Below are 21,337 nucleotides of genomic sequence, written 5' to 3'. Positions count from 1 at the left end.
TCACTGTTTTAAAACAACACCATACAATCTTCAACAGGACACTCGCATATAGTTTCGTAGCATCTAATGCAGAATCGAAATTTGTCTTGAATTTCAAACTGCATTAGCTTGCTTTGTCTTTCACATCGAATATAAAAACATATCTCCTTCTCTTGCTCAGACAGAACGTATTCATCCTCATCATTGTTCAAAAGATTTGAAAATTCGTGGTAAGTACGCAGCATTTTCTCTACATAGGGATTCTCAGTATTATAAGCAAAGTGGGACGTTATTGCTATCACTTCGATATATCTTCCAACACCTGCTGGTATCTCAATGAGATGGTAACAGCATTCCTGAGTCTTTTCTACGATTTGTTTTGCTATATCATATTCATTTTCATCGGTGTCAACCGAATTGAGTATCTCTTTATATAATTTGTGCTTCATATGATGAGGCCAGTTATCAACAAATTGGTCGTGTATGTAAACTTCCTGTATTACGGTGCGTTCATGCGTTCCGCGTATACCGAGTTCTCGATCACGTAGAAATTGCACTGGTGATATTCTCTGCACATGCTTTCGTTTTTCGGAATCATCATTATTGTTAAGAACATAAATGGCATCTTCTACGATATCGTCATTCATGTTGTAATAATGTAGTTTTTATACTAAGAAGTCTCTACTGTGCGCACACTGAACACATATTGCACTGAATTATTACTCCGGATTGATGACGGTTTCAACTTGCACTCGGATCTTAAACTTCGCATCAAATGCGATATTATGTGCTTCCCGACCGCTTATATATTTTTTATAACTCTTCATTTTCTTTGTCTTAACATCGGTGCTTGACCTCTGCAAGATTTGCATTATTTGAATGTGTGATTCTGAATGATCTCATCAAGAAAGTATCAAATGATTTATGTACGTGCCTAAAACATTTTTTTGTTACAGCAGCCGTACATCGGCGCTTGACCTCTGCAAGATTTGCATTATTTGAATGTGCGATTTTCGTATGATCTCATCAGTAAATATCAAATGTACATGCCTAAAACATATTTTATTACAGCAGCCGTACATCGGCGCTTGATCTCTCAAAGATTCACATTATTTGAATGTATGATTTTCGTATGATCTCATCAGTAAGTATCAAATGTACATGCCTAAAACATATTTTGTCACAGCAGCTGTATATCGGCGCTTGACCTCTCAAAGATTCACATTATTTGAATGTGTGATTTTCGTATGATCTCATCAGTAAGTATCAAATGTATGTGCCTAAAACATATTTTGCCGCAGCAGCCGTACATCGGCGCTTGACATCTGAAACGTTGGTCATCCTTGAATGTGTAAAGTTTGAAATAGTGATTGTCCCCTCTACTGAGATGTGTGAAGAAATATGTGATTGTCCCCTCTACTGAGATGTGTGAAGGGCGTGCAATATAAGAAGAGTTCTGACAACGGTATCACATCAGTTAATCAGCGGAATACGGACGGTAAAGTTCCAATCTTGCATTAGTTAATCAAAAGAAGTCGGAGTTTCCCCTGAAAATGAACTATTACGTTCCGATTCAGCAAAATGAAACGTGTGATAAACCGTAAGTATTTCTTAAATTAATTAAATCAAATTTTGTTACATATTTAATTGGATTTTATTTTTTATATCTTGCAACATTTTTTTTCTTTACAGAACAATGTCGCAGCCGCGTCATACTCCACGCATTCTGGGGAGGAGATTTGCTTTGACGGCTACATTCTACAAATATTTGGATATAGGAATCAGTGTGGGACTTGAGCCTTTTGTAGAGATGATTCTTGGTGACAACAAGGGTAATGAGATACCGCTGTCACGTGATACCTGGGTAATAATGATTGAGAAACGGACAGATATCGAGCAACTCCTGCAGTCGACAACCGCTACATCGTTGTGGATTAATGATCTTTTCATCGAAGTCGTTAAAATACGTAACGAGAGTATCATAAAATTCACTTTAAATAACAAAATTATGTACATGAAACCATCGACTGTGCAATTTTTACTAAATCTTGAAGATGTTATCAATAATGCATATTTTAAGTTATGGGATGATATGCATATAGTAAAAGAACGATATAATCAATTTGTAAACTGTTTGCGGCGAAATAATATTCATAACAAGTGCGATGCAGTCAAATTGTTAAATGAAATATGTGTAAAAACTTCGCTCGTAGATTGCGAACTGATGGTTTATGCATCAGACAATATTGTATACGACGCGTTACAAAAGGAATAAATGAAAAAAATTATAAATAATTATTATAACTTATTTTCTCTCTTCCCTATTCCTTTGCGGTATAATGGCGTGCGCAGAACCGAGTAGGAGGTACATAGATAAGATGGGTGTGAACGCATGTATGTAACTGTATATGAAAGAACGCAACGAAGTTGCACAGGAGTTGCTCGATATCTGTCCGTTTCTCAATCATTATTACCCAGGTATCACGTGACAGCGGTATCTCATTACCCTTGTTGTCACCAAGAATCATCTCTACAAAAGGCTCAAGTCCCACACTGATTCCTATATCCAAATATTTGTAGAATGTAGCCGTCAAAGCAAATCTCCTCCCCAGAATGCGTGGAGTATGACGCGGCTGCGACATTGTTCTGTAAAGAAAAAAAATGTTGCAAGATATAAAAAATAAAATCCAATTAAATATGTAACAAAATTTGATTTAATTAATTTAAGAAATACTTACGGTTTATCACACGTTTCATTTTGCTGAATCGGAACGTAATAGTTCATTTTCAGGGGAAACTCCGACTTCTTTTGATTAACTAATGCAAGATTGGAACTTTACCGTCCGTATTCCGCTGATTAACTGATGTGATACCGTTGTCAGAACTCTTCTTATATTGCACGCCCTTCACACATCTCAGTAGAGGGGACAATCACATATTTCTTCACACATCTCAGTAGAGGGGACAATCACTATTTCAAACTTTACACATTCAAGGATGACCAACGTTTCAGATGTCAAGCGCCGATGTACGGCTGCTGCGGCAAAATATGTTTTAGGCACATACATTTGATACTTACTGATGAGATCATACGAAAATCACACATTCAAATAATGTGAATCTTTGAGAGGTCAAGCGCCGATATACAGCTGCTGTGACAAAATATGTTTTAGGCATGTACATTTGATACTTACTGATGAGATCATACGAAAATCATACATTCAAATAATGTGAATCTTTGAGAGATCAAGCGCCGATGTACGGCTGCTGTAATAAAATATGTTTTAGGCATGTACATTTGATATTTACTGATGAGATCATACGAAAATCGCACATTCAAATAATGCAAATCTTGCAGAGGTCAAGCGCCGATGTACGGCTGCTGTAACAAAAAAATGTTTTAGGCACGTACATAAATCATTTGATACTTTCTTGATGAGATCATTCAGAATCACACATTCAAATAATGCAAATCTTGCAGAGGTCAAGCACCGATGTTAAGACAAAGAAAATGAAGAGTTATAAAAAATATATAAGCGGTCGGGAAGCACATAATATCGCATTTGATGCGAAGTTTAAGATCCGAGTGCAAGTTGAAACCGTCATCAATCCGGAGTAATAATTCAGTGCAATATGTGTTCAGTGTGCGCACAGTAGAGACTTCTTAGTATAAAAACTACATTATTACAACATGAATGACGATATCGTAGAAGATGCCATTTATGTTCTTAACAATAATGATGATTCCGAAAAACGAAAGCATGTGCAGAGAATATCACCAGTGCAATTTCTACGTGATCGAGAACTCGGTATACGCGGAACGCATGAACGCACCGTAATACAGGAAGTTTACATACACGACCAATTTGTTGATAACTGGCCTCATCATATGAAGCACAAATTATATAAAGAGATACTCAATTCGGTTGACACCGATGAAAATGAATATGATATAGCAAAACAAATCGTAGAAAAGACTCAGGAATGCTGTTACCATCTCATTGAGATACCAGCAGGTGTTGGAAGATATATCGAAGTGATAGCAATAACGTCCCACTTTGCTTATAATACTGAGAATCCCTATGTAGAGAAAATGCTGCGTACTTACCACGAATTTTCAAATCTTTTGAACAATGATGAGGATGAATACGTTCTGTCTGAGCAAGAGAAGGAGATATGTTTTTATATTCGATGTGAAAGACAAAGCAAGCTAATGCAGTTTGAAATTCAAGACAAATTTCGATTCTGCATTAGATGCTACGAAACTATATGCGAGTGTCCTGTTGAAGATTGTATGGTGTTGTTTTAAAACAGTGATAAAAAGACAACAGTGATAAAAATGGAGAATAATTTCGAGCGAGTGGAACGCGAGCTGTTGGAGCAAGCAAATGGAGTCACTACTTTGAGCGAGTGTTTTATGTGGTTGCAGCGATGCGACGAGATTATACAACAGCTTGAGGAACATAGCCGCATAAAGCGTCCTCGGCTTGCCGTCGGACAAAGACAATCGTTGGTGGCGAGGATCGCGCGACTCGAAGGTGAAAAGACACAATTACAAAGACGTTTCGTGCATGTAGGGGGTAATTACGCGAGCACTAGTAATAACGCGAACAAACTCATGTGGCGAGAGATAGATACAGCGTTCGAGAATCGCATTCAGACAGGTGCAGTGATAAATACAAACTATATTGAACCGCGAACGTTTTTAGAAGACGCAGGCGGTATAGTGCTCGAGCGAGTGCGGGACGCTCTAGAGGAACACAACAGTGTAAAAGTGAATACAGCATTCAACGGCGTGTTTGTAACGGGTGATAAACATGCCAACAAAAGTATAAACACTAAAAATTGTGAACTATTCCAAACATCGGACTTGGACGAGTGGTACGAGCGACGCGTTATCGAGCCCACATTAGCATCACTCGAAGAGTTTCAAGAACGAGATAGCGGGTGGGCGCTATCGCGAATTCTCAATTTGATTCTAAATATAAATAAGTACAATCCTCTACACGCGGGGTGTTACGTGACATTACCGCGAGAAATAATGATGAAGCGTGCAGTAGTGAACGTTAATTCAAAGGACAATGCATGCTTCGCGTGGTCAGTGGTCGCCGCGCTACACCCTGTCGAAAGACATAGTGATAGAGAGTCATCGTATCCGCATTATGCAACAGTCCTAAAGTTTGATGACATTGCGTTTCCCGTTACAGTAAAGGACATTGGAAAATTTGAGAATCTTAACAATATATCGATCAACGTCTACGAGATGAAAAAGGAAATGGCAATGCTAAAGATTCTTCCGCTGCGGCTCTCCAATGACAAGAAAGAGAAGCATGTCAATTTATTATACGTACAAAATCCGCACGAAGACAGCGTGGGCCACTTTGTCTGGATGAAAAATCTGTCCCGCCTCATCAGCTCCCAACTGAGCAAACATGATGGAAAAAGATACATTTGCGATCGGTACGTATAATATATTAAAATAAATTTTATAATCTAGCAAAAAAAAAGTAAATAAAATTTTTTAAAATTTTTACAGGTGCTTGCACTATTTTTCATCATGCGAGAGGTTGCAATCACACACTGTAGACTGTCAGAGGATGAACGACTGCGCTATCACATTGCCTGCCGAAGACGACAAGTGGTTGAATTTCCGGAATATAAACCACAAGGAACGAGTGCCCTTTATCGTCTACGCGGACCTCGAGTATGTGCTGCGGAAGACGCAACATGATACAGAGCAAGCGTCGTACACATATCAACAACATGAGGTATTCAGCATCGGGTATTACGTGCGATGCTCATACGACGACACGTTATCCACGTACCGGTTTCGTCGCGATAAAGATTGCGTCGCGTGGTTCACTAAACAACTAGAAGAATTAGCGTATAATGTTAAGACTCGTTTATCAACTAATGTCCCCATGGAAACGTTATCGGTGGAACAATTGGAGGCATACCATAGCGCGACGCAGTGTCATATCTGCGATAAGCCATTCGCGCCGGATGATACGCGGGTGCGCGATCATTGTCATTTGACTGGTCGTTACCGCGGTCCTGCACATTCTCTCTGTAATTTAAATTATCAAAATGCATCATACATGCCAATTATTTTTCATAACTTATCTGGATACGATTCGCATTTCATTATTAAGGAAATAGCCACAGCCTTCAAAGGGAAGACCGACGTACTTCCCATCACGAAAGAAAAGTATATTTCTTTTACAAAACATGTCGTAGACACAGCCGATAAATTAGATCCACACAATTACATAAAACTACGGTTCATAGATTCATATAAATTTTTAAATACTAGTCTCGAAAAATTGGCATCATTTCTAGGCAAAGAAAAATTAAAAATTGTACGTTCCGAATTTTTACACTTATCTAATGAGGATTTTGATTTATTGACACGAAAAGGTGTATTTCCGTATGAGTACGTTGACTGCGTGAACAAGCTGCAGGACACGTGTTTACCGCCGCGCGAATCATTTTTCAGTTCCCTGACCTCTGATACTGTATCCGAGAGCGATTACATGCACGCTGAGAACGTCTGGAAGCGATTCTCCGTTCAAACGTTGGGTGAATACAGCGATCTATATTTGAAAACGGATGTGTTATTGTTAGCTGACATTTTTGAAAATTTTCGCGATAAATGCTTAGAAAGTTACGGTCTCGATCCAGCACATTATTACACTCTCCCCGGATACACGTGGGACGCTATGTTAAAATATACAAAAATTACTTTCGAACTGCTTACTGACATTGACATGGTAATGTTCATCGAACGCGGTATACGCGGCGGTCTCAGTCAATGTTCAGGCAGATATGCACAGGCTAACAACAAATACATGCAGACGTACGACACATTGAAACCATCCTCATATCTTATGTATTTTGACGTTAATAATTTGTATGGTTGGGCGATGTGTCAACCGCTGCCATATGGGGAATTTCAATGGATCGAAGTCTCGAATTTTGACATAAATGCGATCGCTGCTGATTCACCAACGGGATACATTCTCGAAGTTGATCTCGAGTATCCCCGAGACCTTCACGACGAGCACGCTGACCTACCTCTTTGCCCAACACGCGATAAACCGCCAGGCAAGCCTTTTCTGCGCAATATTTTTTCAACGAGATACACGTCAGGATTTGCAACACGCTGCAGCTCATATTCGTAAAATCCTCCAGCGATAGGTTTTCCAGAGGAATCTTCCAGTACATATGTCACAGGATTGGTACGCTGTACTTTAATAATTTTAAATATCTCCGTAGTCCAATTTGGTATATAACCCTTCTCAAAAACAGTTTTGAATTTGCTGACACGCACCGAGTCACCGACTTTAAATCGCGCGGGTGCCGCAATTTTTATGTGACTATACACCGTGGTTAAGAGTTTTTTAGCGATTGCAGGCGTAACATCGATGGATCGCATGCCGGTAGTTCGATGCTTTCGTGCATTGTACTCTGACATGAGATGCGGCAGCAAATCAATCCATCTATAATTTCCATTGAGTGTAAATTGTTTCCACATGACGTTTTTTAATGTTCGGTTAAAGCGTTCGACAACTGATGCTTTCATTATAGAGTATGTAGAATAATGATTGATATTATGTTTTTTTAATAGTTTCTGCACGTTGGTGTTATAAAATTCCTTTCCTTTGTCTGTTTGCAAATTTTTCGGACATCTTCCATTTTTCTGAATTATCTTTGCAATCGCAATAGCAACTTCGCTACCACTCTTGGCCTTCAGCGGCACAGCCCATGCATGCTTGCTCAGCACACCGATAACGGTGAGTATGTAGTGATAACCTCGGTTAAATCGTGTGTAAGGACGCATCTCAACCACATCCGCCTGCCACAGGTCATCGTATCCATGAACTATGACGCGTCTTCGAGGAAAATTTCTTCTCGCCGGAGCATGCAACTCCTCAACCAGCAATTGTTTCTCAGACATGTTCAGAGTATGACATGTAAATGGTGCATATATTCAACGTACTAACTTTTTTACTCTGCACGATGAGTTACTGCGTCGAGCTGTCTTTGAATCTCGTTTAGCATATGAGCTGTAATTTCAACCTTACTTTGAAGTGTCTCAATCTTCCTCTCGATTTCATCCTGTCGATCCTTTAAAATTTTCACAGTTTGTTGCACGTATCGTTTATTGGCTGCATCACTATCATCTACAGGTAACGCTAAACGTCGAATCTTGCGCGACTTTGCATCAAAATCGGTGACAACCATGCAAAAAGCGTTATCGCGCACGTAATTTCTGACTAATCCGCTCCATTGATAATATGGTTCCGCACCACCTCTTCCGAGTGATGTTCCAAACTTGTTGATTGACATTTCGATGTTGACTAAATGATTTGTTTCACACAGTTTTAATTTATAATAAAACCAACCTCGCGAAGTTCCTCGATAATTGATAGAATCTCGTTGCCGTGAGCATTGTGCCCTGCCTGGTGTGAGGCCTCGAGCAATCGAAGGCGATCCACAAGCTCGTTGGGATCATCCCAATGAACATAATCGATCTTGTTATCATTTAATGTAATAGCGCTTGATAAACCTTGTCCAACTTTTGCGTCTGTTACTAAGGGTGCAATTATATTTTTATATTTAGACCCTTTGTTGCCCATTACTTGATTATGTGCAATATGTCCGCGTCTATATGCATTTGTCACCAATAGAATGTTTTTATAATTTTGCAGGTCATTATTCGTGTACATGTTGGGCATTTTCATGAAAATTAATTCGTACAGACCAGGCGTTCCCGTGTATATTTTACCATCTATAACTATGTTATCATTCTTATGTATGTCGATGCGTTTATCGCCGAGCATCGTTCCAAAGTCGGTGAAATAAACTCCGTAAACAGTATCTATGATGACTGGTTTTTTACCACTCAAAACAGCCCCCATATATTTTTGACCTAATGGACCATAGTGCATGTGCAACTTTTCACGTCCCTCTCGCGTTTCCAACTGTTGTCGAATAGACGTCACAAGCGGTTCATTGGCTGCTATTTCAAAAACGTCTTCGACGGAAGGTACATGACTGTACGATAAATCACTATCATGTAGTATTTGCGATGTTTCATTCAAATTAGTTGGTACAATTTTTGATCGTCTCATTTTTTTAACAGGAGTAGAGGTCATTATAGAATTGTTAAACGAAGCGTTTGATCGCTTTCGTTTGGGTTTTGGTTCTGCGTATTCGTCTTCCCCCGAGAAGAACGATTCATTCTTAATCGGATCTGATACATCACCAACGGTGTTTTCAACAATCTGTTTTAATGGTTCGACAATGGGCTTAAAGTGTCTCTCCAACGCCATTTCTTCTTGCACTTTACCCGCTTTCAAAGCGCGATATTTTTTACGAATTGAATCACTTGTTTTCGCAATCTCTTTCACAATCTTCTCACGATCCATATTGTTATCTGTGTTATCCATGTTGAGAAACGCTACTTGGTCAACGTATCAAAAACAACTAACTGCTTTATGGTATTGCGAAGTCATTAAATCGTTTTCGATATCGTCCATCGGCGAGTGCGCTATCCTTATCTATCACTAAAAATCCATACTTTTGTTGCCAACAAGTATGACATAAATTGCTAAAATCCTCATAAGATATGTCGGTATTTACATGATCGTTGTACGCATGTTTTAGATTGGTACCATCCTGCTTGAATAAAATTAGCAATTTCGCATTGTCGCGTATAAGATGTTTCGGTATCTTTGCATACGTCTGACAGAGATAGAAGCAGTCGACATCCACGTGTCGCCCCATTGCAAAGTAGTCTCTTATCGTATCTTGCTTATCACACGCCACGTCATCAAAGATAAAAATGGAATTCGGAAGCGCTTCACTCGGCTGAATGACATCACAGTTATTGGAGAATGCAAAATAACTAACTTCTTCAATCGGTGTCAATAAATTTTCCAAATATAGATATTTCGGTTGTTGTAATGATTTCGAGTACACATACACATTCTCAAAACGTACTCCATGCAGACTTTCCAACAAGCTTATTAATACGTTTGTCTTGCCACAATTTGACGGACCGCAAATTATACCACGTATAGAACTCGGCAACATGTTTCCATGCCTCCTTATTTTTCTTTCGGACATTATTCTGTCATCGAAATTTGTTACTTTAATCACTGGTGAATGTTGTACGAACCGCATATTTTCTCCCTCTATGCTCTCATAAAAACTGACAAAAATTAATAAGACCGATCTATTTTCGACCGATCGATTAGAGACGCACCGAGCAAAATTGTTTAGTATGTAAAATGTTTCTCATATTGTCACATCCCTCCGATATACTCGATTTGAGTGTCGAGCAGTTAGAATTCGTGTCGAAACCTATTCTGCTACGCGTGTGTAGCAATTATATCGAACACGTGTGGGACAGGCTTCCGGAACATATAAAGGCTGATACGGAGATTCGAAGCCATCGTCGTTGCTACGAACATTACAATCAATCGTTGCACCAGACGCACATCGACGGCCCCGCACCGTTGATAAAGAATTGTCGCGAATGCCAGCGGTAGGTCGCGGCTTGTTAAATCGTGTGATAAATTGCGTTTCCTTTCGAACTGCACATACCAGGATATCAATTTTGCGGTCCAGGTACTAGGCTGAAAAAGCGATTGGCCAGAGGTGGTCGGGGTATTAATCCGTTGGACGCGGCATGTCGCGAACACGACATTGCATACTCCCGGAGCAACGAACTCACCGATAGACACGCAGCTGATAATATACTCGCTGCGGAAGCGCGAAAACGCATTACAGCGAACGATTCGACTTTCGGAGAAAGAGCTGCTGCAGCAGCCGTTTGGGCAGCTATGAAAACTAAGACAAAAATCGGTATGGGTTTGAAAAAGAAAGAAAGTGATAAAAAGAAGAGAGCGAGTAAACGAATACTTCCGAGAACGAGTAAACGAATACTTCCGGTAGCGAAACGCGGCGGTGTTTTACCCATTATACCGCTGTTGGGTGTTCTCGGGTCGTTGGTCGGTGGAGCGGCGGGAGTTGCGAAGGCTGTGAATGATAACAAGGCAGCACAGCGTCAGCTGAACGAATTGAAACGTCATAATCGTGTCATGGAAGGTCATGGAGTTTATCTCGCTCCATATAAGCGTGGACAAGGAGTGTCGACGAAAAAAAAAAACGTCAAAAAGACGTTAAAAATGCCAAAAGGTGCAACTACCAACATACAATTATTACAGTTAGCGAAACGTATGAGCATTCCACACTTTAGAGGAATTTTTATGCGTACAGCATTACCAACGGCTGGAGCATATCGAAACGAGAGCGGTATTGTAAATTTAGATAACGCTGAAGGATCAGGTACACACTGGGTGGCATATGCAAAGAGAGGAAATCGCGCTATATACTTTGATAGTTTCGGCAATCTTAGACCACCGAAAGAACTGGTGCAATATTTAGATGTAACGCGGATCGAGTACAATCACACGCCTTATCAACGTTATGATCAAAGCAACTGTGGCCAACTATGTCTGCGTTTTCTTCAAACAGTTAGTAATCAATTTAAAGGCTAACATTATGCAATTTAACTCAGTATTCGTTTCAACATGTCACTGACGTTTACGCTAACCGGCAAGAGTAGCATCCTCGCGGTAAGCTATTTTCCAGCCGTAGATTTGAGCGATGGCAATTACGAGCTCGGTCTCACAGATTTTGAAACATACTATACCATACCTAATGTAAATTCGTCGAATAACAAATTTTATTATGACAAAGACAACAAGGAAATTACAATTCCCGAAGGATCGTATGAATTGCGTGATATAGATAGATATTTGAAACGCACAATTTTACAATCTCATCCCAATGTTGCGGAAAAGAGAACGTTTCACAAAGAAGATGAAGAAGAAAGCGAATATCCGGTGGTGATTCGTGCTAACAACAATACAATGAAGAGTGAGATTATGTGTGCTTATCAGATAAATTTCTTTAAACCTAACAACGTTGGATCGCTGTTGGGATTTTCATCGCGTATTCTTGAATCGCGAATGTGGCATGAATCGGATGCACCTATAAATATCATAAACGTAAACATTATTCGCATAGAATGTAACGTGACTGCGGGTGCGTACAGCAACGACAAGTGCGTACACACAATACACGAATTTTCGCCGAGGGTACCACCAGGATATAAGATATCGGAAACGCCTGCACAGATCATTTACCTTCCAATCGTTGCACGGAGCATTACTGATTTGACGATTCGCATTGTGGATCAGGACGGTCAATTACTCGATTTTCGTGGAGAGGAGATTACTGTTAGATTACACGTACGAAGACGATAACGTGAGATGCTCGTGTTGAATGAGCAAGTGAAGGATACAATTTTTACACCAATCAAGAATATTCGACCGTGTGAAATAAATTGTAAGACAGTTAAAAATATTCGCTCATCTGATAAAAAGAATCTCACCGCGTCAAACGTTGAATTTTTAAAATCACTGGGATTTATCGTACGAAATATCTAAGATGTCTAAGATCTTGAACATTGGAGGCGAGCCGATCTTTGACGACAGCATCGTCAAGATCGAGACTCATACGTACAATCCGTACGCCAACATCACTTTTGGATACAGCGATGAAATAAGGATACCCATACAACAGCAGGATTTATACACGTTACCATGTGAAAGTTTTCTCTATGTCGAAGGAAGATTGGTGGTGAAGAAGAAAGACGATACGGATAAAGATGAGATAAATCTCGGAAATAATTGCGTGGCGTTCATGTTTGATGAAATTCGATATGAACTCAACGGTGTGGAAATTGATCGCAACAGAAACGTTGGAATAACCAGCACTCTCAAGAACTATGTATCGTTGTCATATGACAAAGCAGTAATTATGCAGAATGCAGGATGGGAATTTTCGTATAACCTACCGGAAGGATACATCAACTTTTGCGTACCGCTTAGTGTATTATTAGGCTTTTGCGAAGATTACAAACGCGTGATTGTTAACGCTCGTCATGAATTGATTTTGATACGAGCGCGCAACGATAACAATTCTATCGTTGGAAATTCTACGGCTCAACCGGAAATTGAATTATTTAAAGTGCAGTGGCGAATGCCGCATGTTACGTTAAACGAAGTCAACAAATTATCTTTGCTGCGAGCTTTGGAGAGTGGACAATGTCTAAATATGAGTTTTCGCTCCTGGGATCTGTACGAGTATCCTTTGCTGCAGAGTACGACGAAACATTCATGGGCTGTTAAAACTGCAATTCAACTCGAAAAACCGCGCTTCGTTATCTTCGCACTGCAGACAGGTCGAAAAAATATCATGTCTCAAGATGTTACGATCTTTGACGACTGTAATTTAACCAATGTAAAACTTTATCTAAACTCTGAATTTTATCCGTATGACGATATGAATTTAGACTTTCGTAAATCTAGATATGCCATTCTATATGACATATATCGACGTTTTGGTAAATCTTATTATGGATATGAGTGTGAAACACTGCTCAATGTAATCACATTCCTGGAAAAAGGACCTTTTGCGGTCATTGACTGTTCGCGACAAAACGAATCCGTCAAGAGTGCTACCGTAGATGTGCGCATAGAATTTGATTGCAAGGAAAATGTTCCTGCGAATACTACCGCTTATTGTCTCATTTTACATGATCGTGTAATTGAATATTGTCCGTTGTCCAACGTAGTGCGCAAAATCATGTAACATCAAACTGATAAAAACTGATATATTTGGTATTAAAAATTACAGTCTTGAAGAGTTACTCATAATGATCGTACCGACATTTGTGGATCTGCAAGGATTCATTGTCGATAAAAAATTTATCGTAAAGGAAGTAGCGGTACTGAAAAAAGGAACTGTTCTCGCACATTATATTTTTGCTAGCCCCATGCCATGGCGTGTTCTTACAAAATCCGACAAGTCTTGTGCTTCTTGGTTGATTGCATATCATCATGGATTGCAATGGAAAGACGGGATGATACCGTACAGCATGGCGAAACGTCTGATTACATCTGCTGTGTGTAATACGGATGACAGCAATACTATCATATACGTTAAAGGACTTCAGAAACGAGAATGGTTGACGGACATGCTCGATACCGATGATGGGATATATATCAAGACTTTGGATGCAGATTATGAAGACATTAAATCTTTAAATAATCTAGATGTTAGTAATACTATACGATGTGAAAAACATATTAAGAATTGTGCATTACAAAATGTATTTAAAATATATAACTGGTGGTCACAATATCAAAATAATTGTGGAATTTTTTCAAAATAAAGAAAAATAAAATGCAATAAAATGTTTTCTATCCTTTTCCCATATAAGATATAAGATATATAGATGTATGAAATGGATATAAGATATATAGATGTATGAAATGGAATATGATATGTTTAATATGCTCTTTGACTAAGACGTTGACCGAGATAATATAAGACGATCTCGTTGATAAACCACGTACGATAGAAAAAATTATATGAAGTCACGTACAATAGAAAAAATTATATGAAGTCACGTACGATAGAAAAAATTATACTTTAACACAACTTTTTTCAATTTATTTCACAAGTGATAGTTCAATATCGGTTCGATGGCTATATGATATAGTTTGATAGTAGTTCAATGGTGGTTCAATAGCTGTATGATGCAGTTTGATAGCTGTACGATGCAGTTCAATATCGGTTCGATAGCTGTATAATACAGTTTGATAACTGTACGATGCAGTTCAATATCGGTTCGATAGCTGTATGATACAGTTTGATAGTAGTTCAGTGGTGGTTCAATAGCTGTATGATGCAGTTTGATAGCTGTACGATGCAGTTCAATATCGGTTTGATAGCTGTATGATACAGTTTGATAGTAGTTCAATGGTGGTTCAATAGCAGTTCAATAGATGTGTGATGCTGTTTGATAGCGGTTCGATAGCTGTACAATGCAGTTTGATAATGTATTATATAGATGTATGATATAAATGTAAGTTTGGAATGTTTAATGTGGTTTTTATTTCGAACGAGATGTTAACTGAGACGTTAACCGAGACAGCATTATAAAGCTTTGAAATGAGAATGCGTGCAGATAAAAAAATTCCACAAAGCTGACACGACTTTTTTCAAATTCATCTCTCAAGTGAGAGTAACGCACATCTTTAGTCTACTGCTTCTCGACGGTGCAGTCAGTTCGTGGTATATTAAGAGTGAGCTTGTGAAGAAACTTTTTATCGCAAATACTACATGACCATGCAGAACATTCAAATCATGTATCCCGTCACCGGTGTAAGTGATAGTGCAAGTTTATGTACATGTGAAGTGTAAAAAATTAAATAATAATTATATTCTGTTTTTTAGTACGTGTGTGTTGATGGGACGCCGATCCAGCGTGTTATAATTAACAATGAGCTGCGCGTGAGGGTACCACTTCCTGGCCCTCCAATAAACATCCCTTTAGGAGGGCTATTGTCGGTGCGCTAGTCAACAAGTAATCAAGTAAGTTTTTAGATATTTATATTTTAAAAAGTTGTTAAATTATAAAATTAAAAAAATGTTAATTTTTTTCTAGCCATGGTTGTACCAAGAAGATATCCAAATTAGGGGATTTATTAATATAAATGAAATATTCTGGACACGATGGGGGAGAAATATGCTAAGAGCGCAGAACGACGACGTTTTGGAACGATCATACGGTCAATTTGGTGAAGCCGACGTATGGGACTTGCGTCGTCTTTTTGGCATGCCTCCTCTAATAGATAATAATATCGAAATTTGGGTGTAAATATATAAATATATAAATATATATAAATAAATGATAAGAATGAATATAAATACATAAATATATAAATAAATGATAATAATAAATATAAATATATAAATATATAAAGTTATATAATATATAATATGCGTTCTCTTTCTCACTCCCTTCCCTCGCTTTCAGTTGCACTCATCTCACCCATTAAATACAATATTCTCACTCTCTTACACATCGCATACTATCCATCATATGATATTCTTTTTATTTAAGAATAATTTTCTTGAACGGAAAGGAAAAAGTGTTGGATAGAAAATACTACGTGTTCAAATCGAAGATAATTTTTTTAGAATAAAATTATCAAAACATTATATTGAATCACTTCATATACATCCTATGTAACAAAACTTTAATGTACATTCGACCTGCGAGGGATTGCTGGAGGTGCTTAGCCGTGTTCCTCGATGAAGAAGAAGCCGTGGACCTCAAAGTCAGTTTCGAGACGTTCGAAAATTAATGTGCGAGCGACTCCGAAAGGACTTATCGAGACGTATGTACAAGACATTATACATAACATTTAATAATTAGCGCGAATAGAATTAATAGTGACGACTAATATTGCGTAACATGTTTATAAAAACTCAGCCCCCTCGTTGTCTTTTTAAGAAGGGGGAGAGATGTTGTGAGTGTGATGCACTCATACCTAAGAATGTCGCAAGCGATAAAAGTGTCAAGTGACACCCGCGCGTGCAAGTTGCCCGGCCTACATACCGGGCGTCGCACCGGGCAATGCACCCGGTTGCCTAACAAGCAAAATCTTCTGATTTTGTGTGGTATCTACTTAGCCAGCAATTGCAGGCTAAGCAAGAGCACTGACCGAAGGCCAGTGACCGCGGAAGTATCCTCCCCGGTTATACGCCAAAAACTGATGTATATAAACATCGATGTAAAGATAACGAGCGGGATTACTTGCGTATCATACAGCGACGAACGTATGTCGCTTGACACTACACCTTTGTCACGGGTTTATTAAGTAACAAATCAGTGTAAGTTAACAGTATAAGAAACAGAGTTTCAACTCAGTTGAAAAAATATATATCGTGTTAAAATCACGATCGGCTTTATCTCTCACGGAACCTAATTCCGAGGCGTTACGGCAGCGATCCATAATACTGTGTCTCGAAATCCACGGGGCACAACAAAATTCATTTCTTAAGTGAGAGTAGCGCATATCTTTAGTATACTGCTTCTCAACGGCACAGTTAGAACGGAGCCAATCAAATCTCGTGTTAAAAATGCAAACTATACGGATCGAATATCCCGTCACTGGTATAAATATAAGTGATAGTGCAAGTTTCATGTGCAGTGAGGTGTAAAAATTAAATAATTATAATAATTCTATTTTTTAGTACGTGTACCAGACGCCGGTCCAGCGCATCACTTTCATAAACGTGGAGAAAATGTGGAAATACCCAGTATTTCAACAACCATCCTTCTAGAAAGATTAGTTTGCGCGGGCCTGTTGGCGAACAAGTAAGTTTATATATTTAAAAATATATAATAATGTTAAATTAAATATAAAAGATTAAAAAATGTTAATTTGTTTTAGCCATGGATCTATCGAGAAGATATCCGCATACGCGGATACATTAATATAAGAAAAAAATTTTGGACATGATGGACGAGAAATATGCTTAGGGCACAGAATGAGGATATGATTGTGTTCATGCGGCCAATTTAGAATGGCCGATATCTGGGATTTAGGTCCCTATTTGGAATGCTACCGTTAATGGATCCGGACCAGGAATTTTGGATTTAATTGTATAAGAATTTATTATTTTTATATTATAATTTTTATATTATATATTATACATTATAAAAAATTTATTATATTTTATATTATTTTATATTACTTTATGTTATTTTATTATATATTATCTCGTATTATATTATTATCTACTTTGATTTTTGAAATTGTCTCTTATTAATTACTCTTATTAATTATCTTAATAAAAAATATTGTAAAATAAATTATCGGAATAAAAAAAAAATAAAAATAAAAATAATTTAAAAACGCAACAGAATTGCTCATTTATTGTATATTTCCCTTGTTATATTCCCACACATTCTCTTTCTCATACTTGCGTTCTTTCTCGCACGCTTTCACTCGCACACATCGCATACTACCCATCGCGTTCTCTCTCTCCCATCCCAGAAATATTCTCATGCGCTCTTGCTCCCACGCGTTACATACTACCCATTGCGTTCTCTCGCTCTCATCCCTCTCACTCACCACACACATCGTATACATATTCTCGCTCCCATCACACTCACGCTCACTGGCGCTCACGTTTTCCGTCGCGATGCTATTCATGCATTCTCTTATACTCTCGCTCATTCTTTCTCATGCTCTGTCACAGGCGGCGGAGGTGGCGAGGGGGGGGGGTGGACCCCGGAGCGTGAGCACCGCGGCTGCGACGACGGCTGCGGCGGCTGCGGATCCCGATTTCTCCTCTCCCGCTCCCAGGGAAGGTCGTGGACCCGAAAATCCTGCGTCAACAATTCTCGCACCGCGGATCTCCCGATCCGCGTAACGTCATACCCCCCGCGCCTACAAATATCCTCCGTACACCCGCTCCCTCTTCGGAGCTCACGGGTTAGAACCGTTCTATATAACTAACTACTAGTATATGAGTGATGAATTGATTAAAGTAATTGATATGATTGGTCCTGAAAAAAGTATCGCTGTGATAACTGATAATGCCAAAAATATGAAAAAGGCATGAAGACTGATTAAGAGAAAGTATGATCATATATTTACTATTGGCTGTGTAGCTCATGGCCTGAATTTGCTGATAAAGAATATAATGAAACTTGAATCACTGAAAGATCTGAACGTGAATGCAAAGTCTATTGTGAAAGTATTTAAGCATAAGCATGTGATTCATAATGTTTGCAACTCCAAGCAAGAACACAATGCATCATCTTTCAAACTACTCAACAACACTAGATTTTCTGGTGACGTTTTGTTCTTCAACTCACTTCAATGTAACTAATCGGCTCTCAAGAAAACTGCAATTGAAGAAGGCCTCGATATCCCACAGAATACAATGGCTTTTATTCTGAATGATAATTTCTGAATATTTAATATGGAAATTCAATATGTTCTGAACAACCTCAAATCAATTGCTGATGCTCTTACACATCTTGAATCAGACTTTGCTACTCTTTCTAATGTGCCACATTACTTTAAGAAAATAGAAGAACAGATTTCACAAGCTCTTGATAAAACTGATAAAAGTAATCTCAGTGAGGAAGATAATCTTAAGATACTACGTACATTCAAGCATCGAGAAAACTTTTCCTGTCAGTCTATTCATAAAGCAGCTTATTTGCTTGATCCCAGATATAAAGATAAAAATTTAAGTAGTTTAGATATGCCATCAATATATAAAGTAATCAACAAACTTTGTGAGCATTTGAAACTTGACAAAGGTCAGGTATTGGCTAATGTGACTGACTATCGAGTTGGAACTGGTATCTGGTTGTTCGCGACTTGGCGAAAAGTTCGCTAGTTAGCCCTGAAGATGGTAAGCAGGGCGAGAGGAACAGGTGTTAAATAACAAAATGCACTGCAATTACTTGTCACGTGGACTCATCGTGATGTCCGAGTCGTACCGTATATTTATCACAGATATTAGTTGATACACATTACACGCGTTTACTATTTAATGAACACAAGAATGAGTCTCTGTATGTAATACTGTTCTTGATCACTTACGCGAGAGAGCTTATATTAATCTGTAACCGGTGGTGATGATGATGCCCGTGAGCTTGGTATCACGCAGCGCCGGCGTGCGCGTAGCGTGATGGCGTAAGTCTCTCGTTGGTGATGTACTTGAGCGATGATTATGAGTCTCTTTTTATCACTAGATGAGTCCTTCCGTTGAGCAGTCCTTGAGATAGTATTCGAAGATCCCACGAGTAGAATTGAACACAAATTACGTCGAAACGATCGCACAATAGACAACGTGAATCACTGCCATAGAGCACACGTACCGAAGTGAAACGGGAGACGAGCCAACGCATGCGCGAGGTACGCTCGGGCGGCGCTCCACCATCTGGATTAGCCTAGCCCGATAGATGCTGCCATCTGACGCGACGGCGCGAGCTCAATACATATTGCATCCCGAACAGGTCTCTTTACATTAAAGTTTTTGGAGCTGTCGAACATACGACTCCAGTTGCGTGGTGACAGGGACTATGTGCTAGAGAGCCTATTGCTGTAATAGCAATCCGCCTGTTAAATATTCCACCTAGCTTAACTGCATGTGAACGAGTGTGGTCAACATTCTGAGGAATCCACACTAAGAAGCGAAACCGTTTTAGAAATGAGAAGCTTGTTTCAGCAATGGAAAACCATCGGCGTATCAGTATTAAGCAGCATCCAACGCAGCAGCGACCTCGAAAGAAGCACGCAGAGTCACGAAGGATCAAGCACGGAAAAGGGGATCTGAGGCAAGCTGTCAAGCGAACGTGTATGACAGAGTTAGATTATAATCTCTAGCGGCGCGCGTAACGAAATCAAAGACGCACCGTACGTGGGACTGGGAGCAGCGCGTACGTGAACGCATAGTGATCGAGACTCCGAGCACGATATCATTTTATTTTCAAATAAAATTGGAGCACGTAATTTATATGGTCATAATAACAATCACGTTGAGTGAAGCTATGCCTGAAGTCGCGATCATTTTATGCGAAGTCTTCGATGCTTTTATCGAGGAAACGAGAGACCAAGACTAATGACTTTATTCATTTAACATATTTTATTCATAAAAGAACCAACGGTCAAAACCTATGATAATCCTGGTAGTTAAGACATTTAATTATTTACAACCGGGTAATATATCATTTTGTTTGATTATTTAGCTATTTGACAAAGATATTTGATTTCATTCCTAATTTAGGTAAAGCAATCACGAATATACCAGGATCGTCAATTTTACATCGAACAGGGTATGTTCGCTCGCAACCCCAAGCGCTGTTGGCGGCTCTGCGAACAGCGCATACGAATCACGGTGTGCGACCGAAAGAATGATAAGTGTGGTGAGAGCAACTTACTCGACGCTTACTGATTGGCAAAGAGAATTGCCTGACAACGAGCGCGCCAATCAGGGGGCGTCGGATGGGGGGCACTAAACGCCTGTGCAAATGCAACGGAAAAGTCACAAGAAGTCTGCGTTAGATCTCTAAACAGACGTAGTTTTCCGCGTTCCGAGATTAATGGGATCATCCAATAATTCCACGATACGCAAGCGGCAGTAACAGGCATATTCGAATAATTAAGTGTTGTGAAACAACCCGCGAGCCTTCGTTCGCAGATCTTCCGCGTTAAAATTCGCGAGGGAAACCACGTTGTGCGAAAGGCGTGGCCCTTCCTAAAAGATAAACGTAGCACGCAATAATCACACTTGTTGCGTCGAATGCGTGTGTGCATGCGTGAATGTGAAACGATAAATAAAGCAGAGATTGTGAAATAATCAGAGTGTTGAGATTATTTGTCAAAAACCACTTGGGCGAGTT

General features: G+C 39.2%; 1 protein-coding gene and 1 long non-coding RNA gene across 2 annotated transcripts; both read left to right on the top strand.

Annotated features, from left to right (window-relative positions):
* The first annotated feature begins 4,296 nt into the window (after positions 1 to 4,296).
* LOC118645889 lies at positions 4,297 to 7,197 on the top strand. The gene is made up of 2 exons (XM_036287777.1): positions 4,297 to 5,439; positions 5,516 to 7,197. Exons 1-2 carry the CDS (start codon positions 4,319 to 4,321, stop codon positions 7,158 to 7,160), a joined length of 2,766 nt encoding a protein of 921 aa, XP_036143670.1. The 5' UTR covers positions 4,297 to 4,318; the 3' UTR covers positions 7,161 to 7,197.
* A 7,199-nt stretch (positions 7,198 to 14,396) lies between these two features.
* Positions 14,397 to 15,839, top strand: LOC118648887. Its single transcript, XR_004965474.1, has 2 exons — positions 14,397 to 15,495; positions 15,569 to 15,839. It is a non-coding gene; the product is annotated as an uncharacterized LOC118648887 (long non-coding RNA).
* Positions 15,840 to 21,337: the final 5,498 nt, after the last annotated feature.

This window comes from Monomorium pharaonis, chromosome 1, assembly GCF_013373865.1.
Source record: "Monomorium pharaonis isolate MP-MQ-018 chromosome 1, ASM1337386v2, whole genome shotgun sequence".
Classification (NCBI taxonomy): Eukaryota; Metazoa; Arthropoda; class Insecta; order Hymenoptera; family Formicidae; genus Monomorium; species Monomorium pharaonis.
Note: the sequence above shows the minus strand (reverse complement) of the source record. Positions and strands in the feature narration are given on the sequence as shown.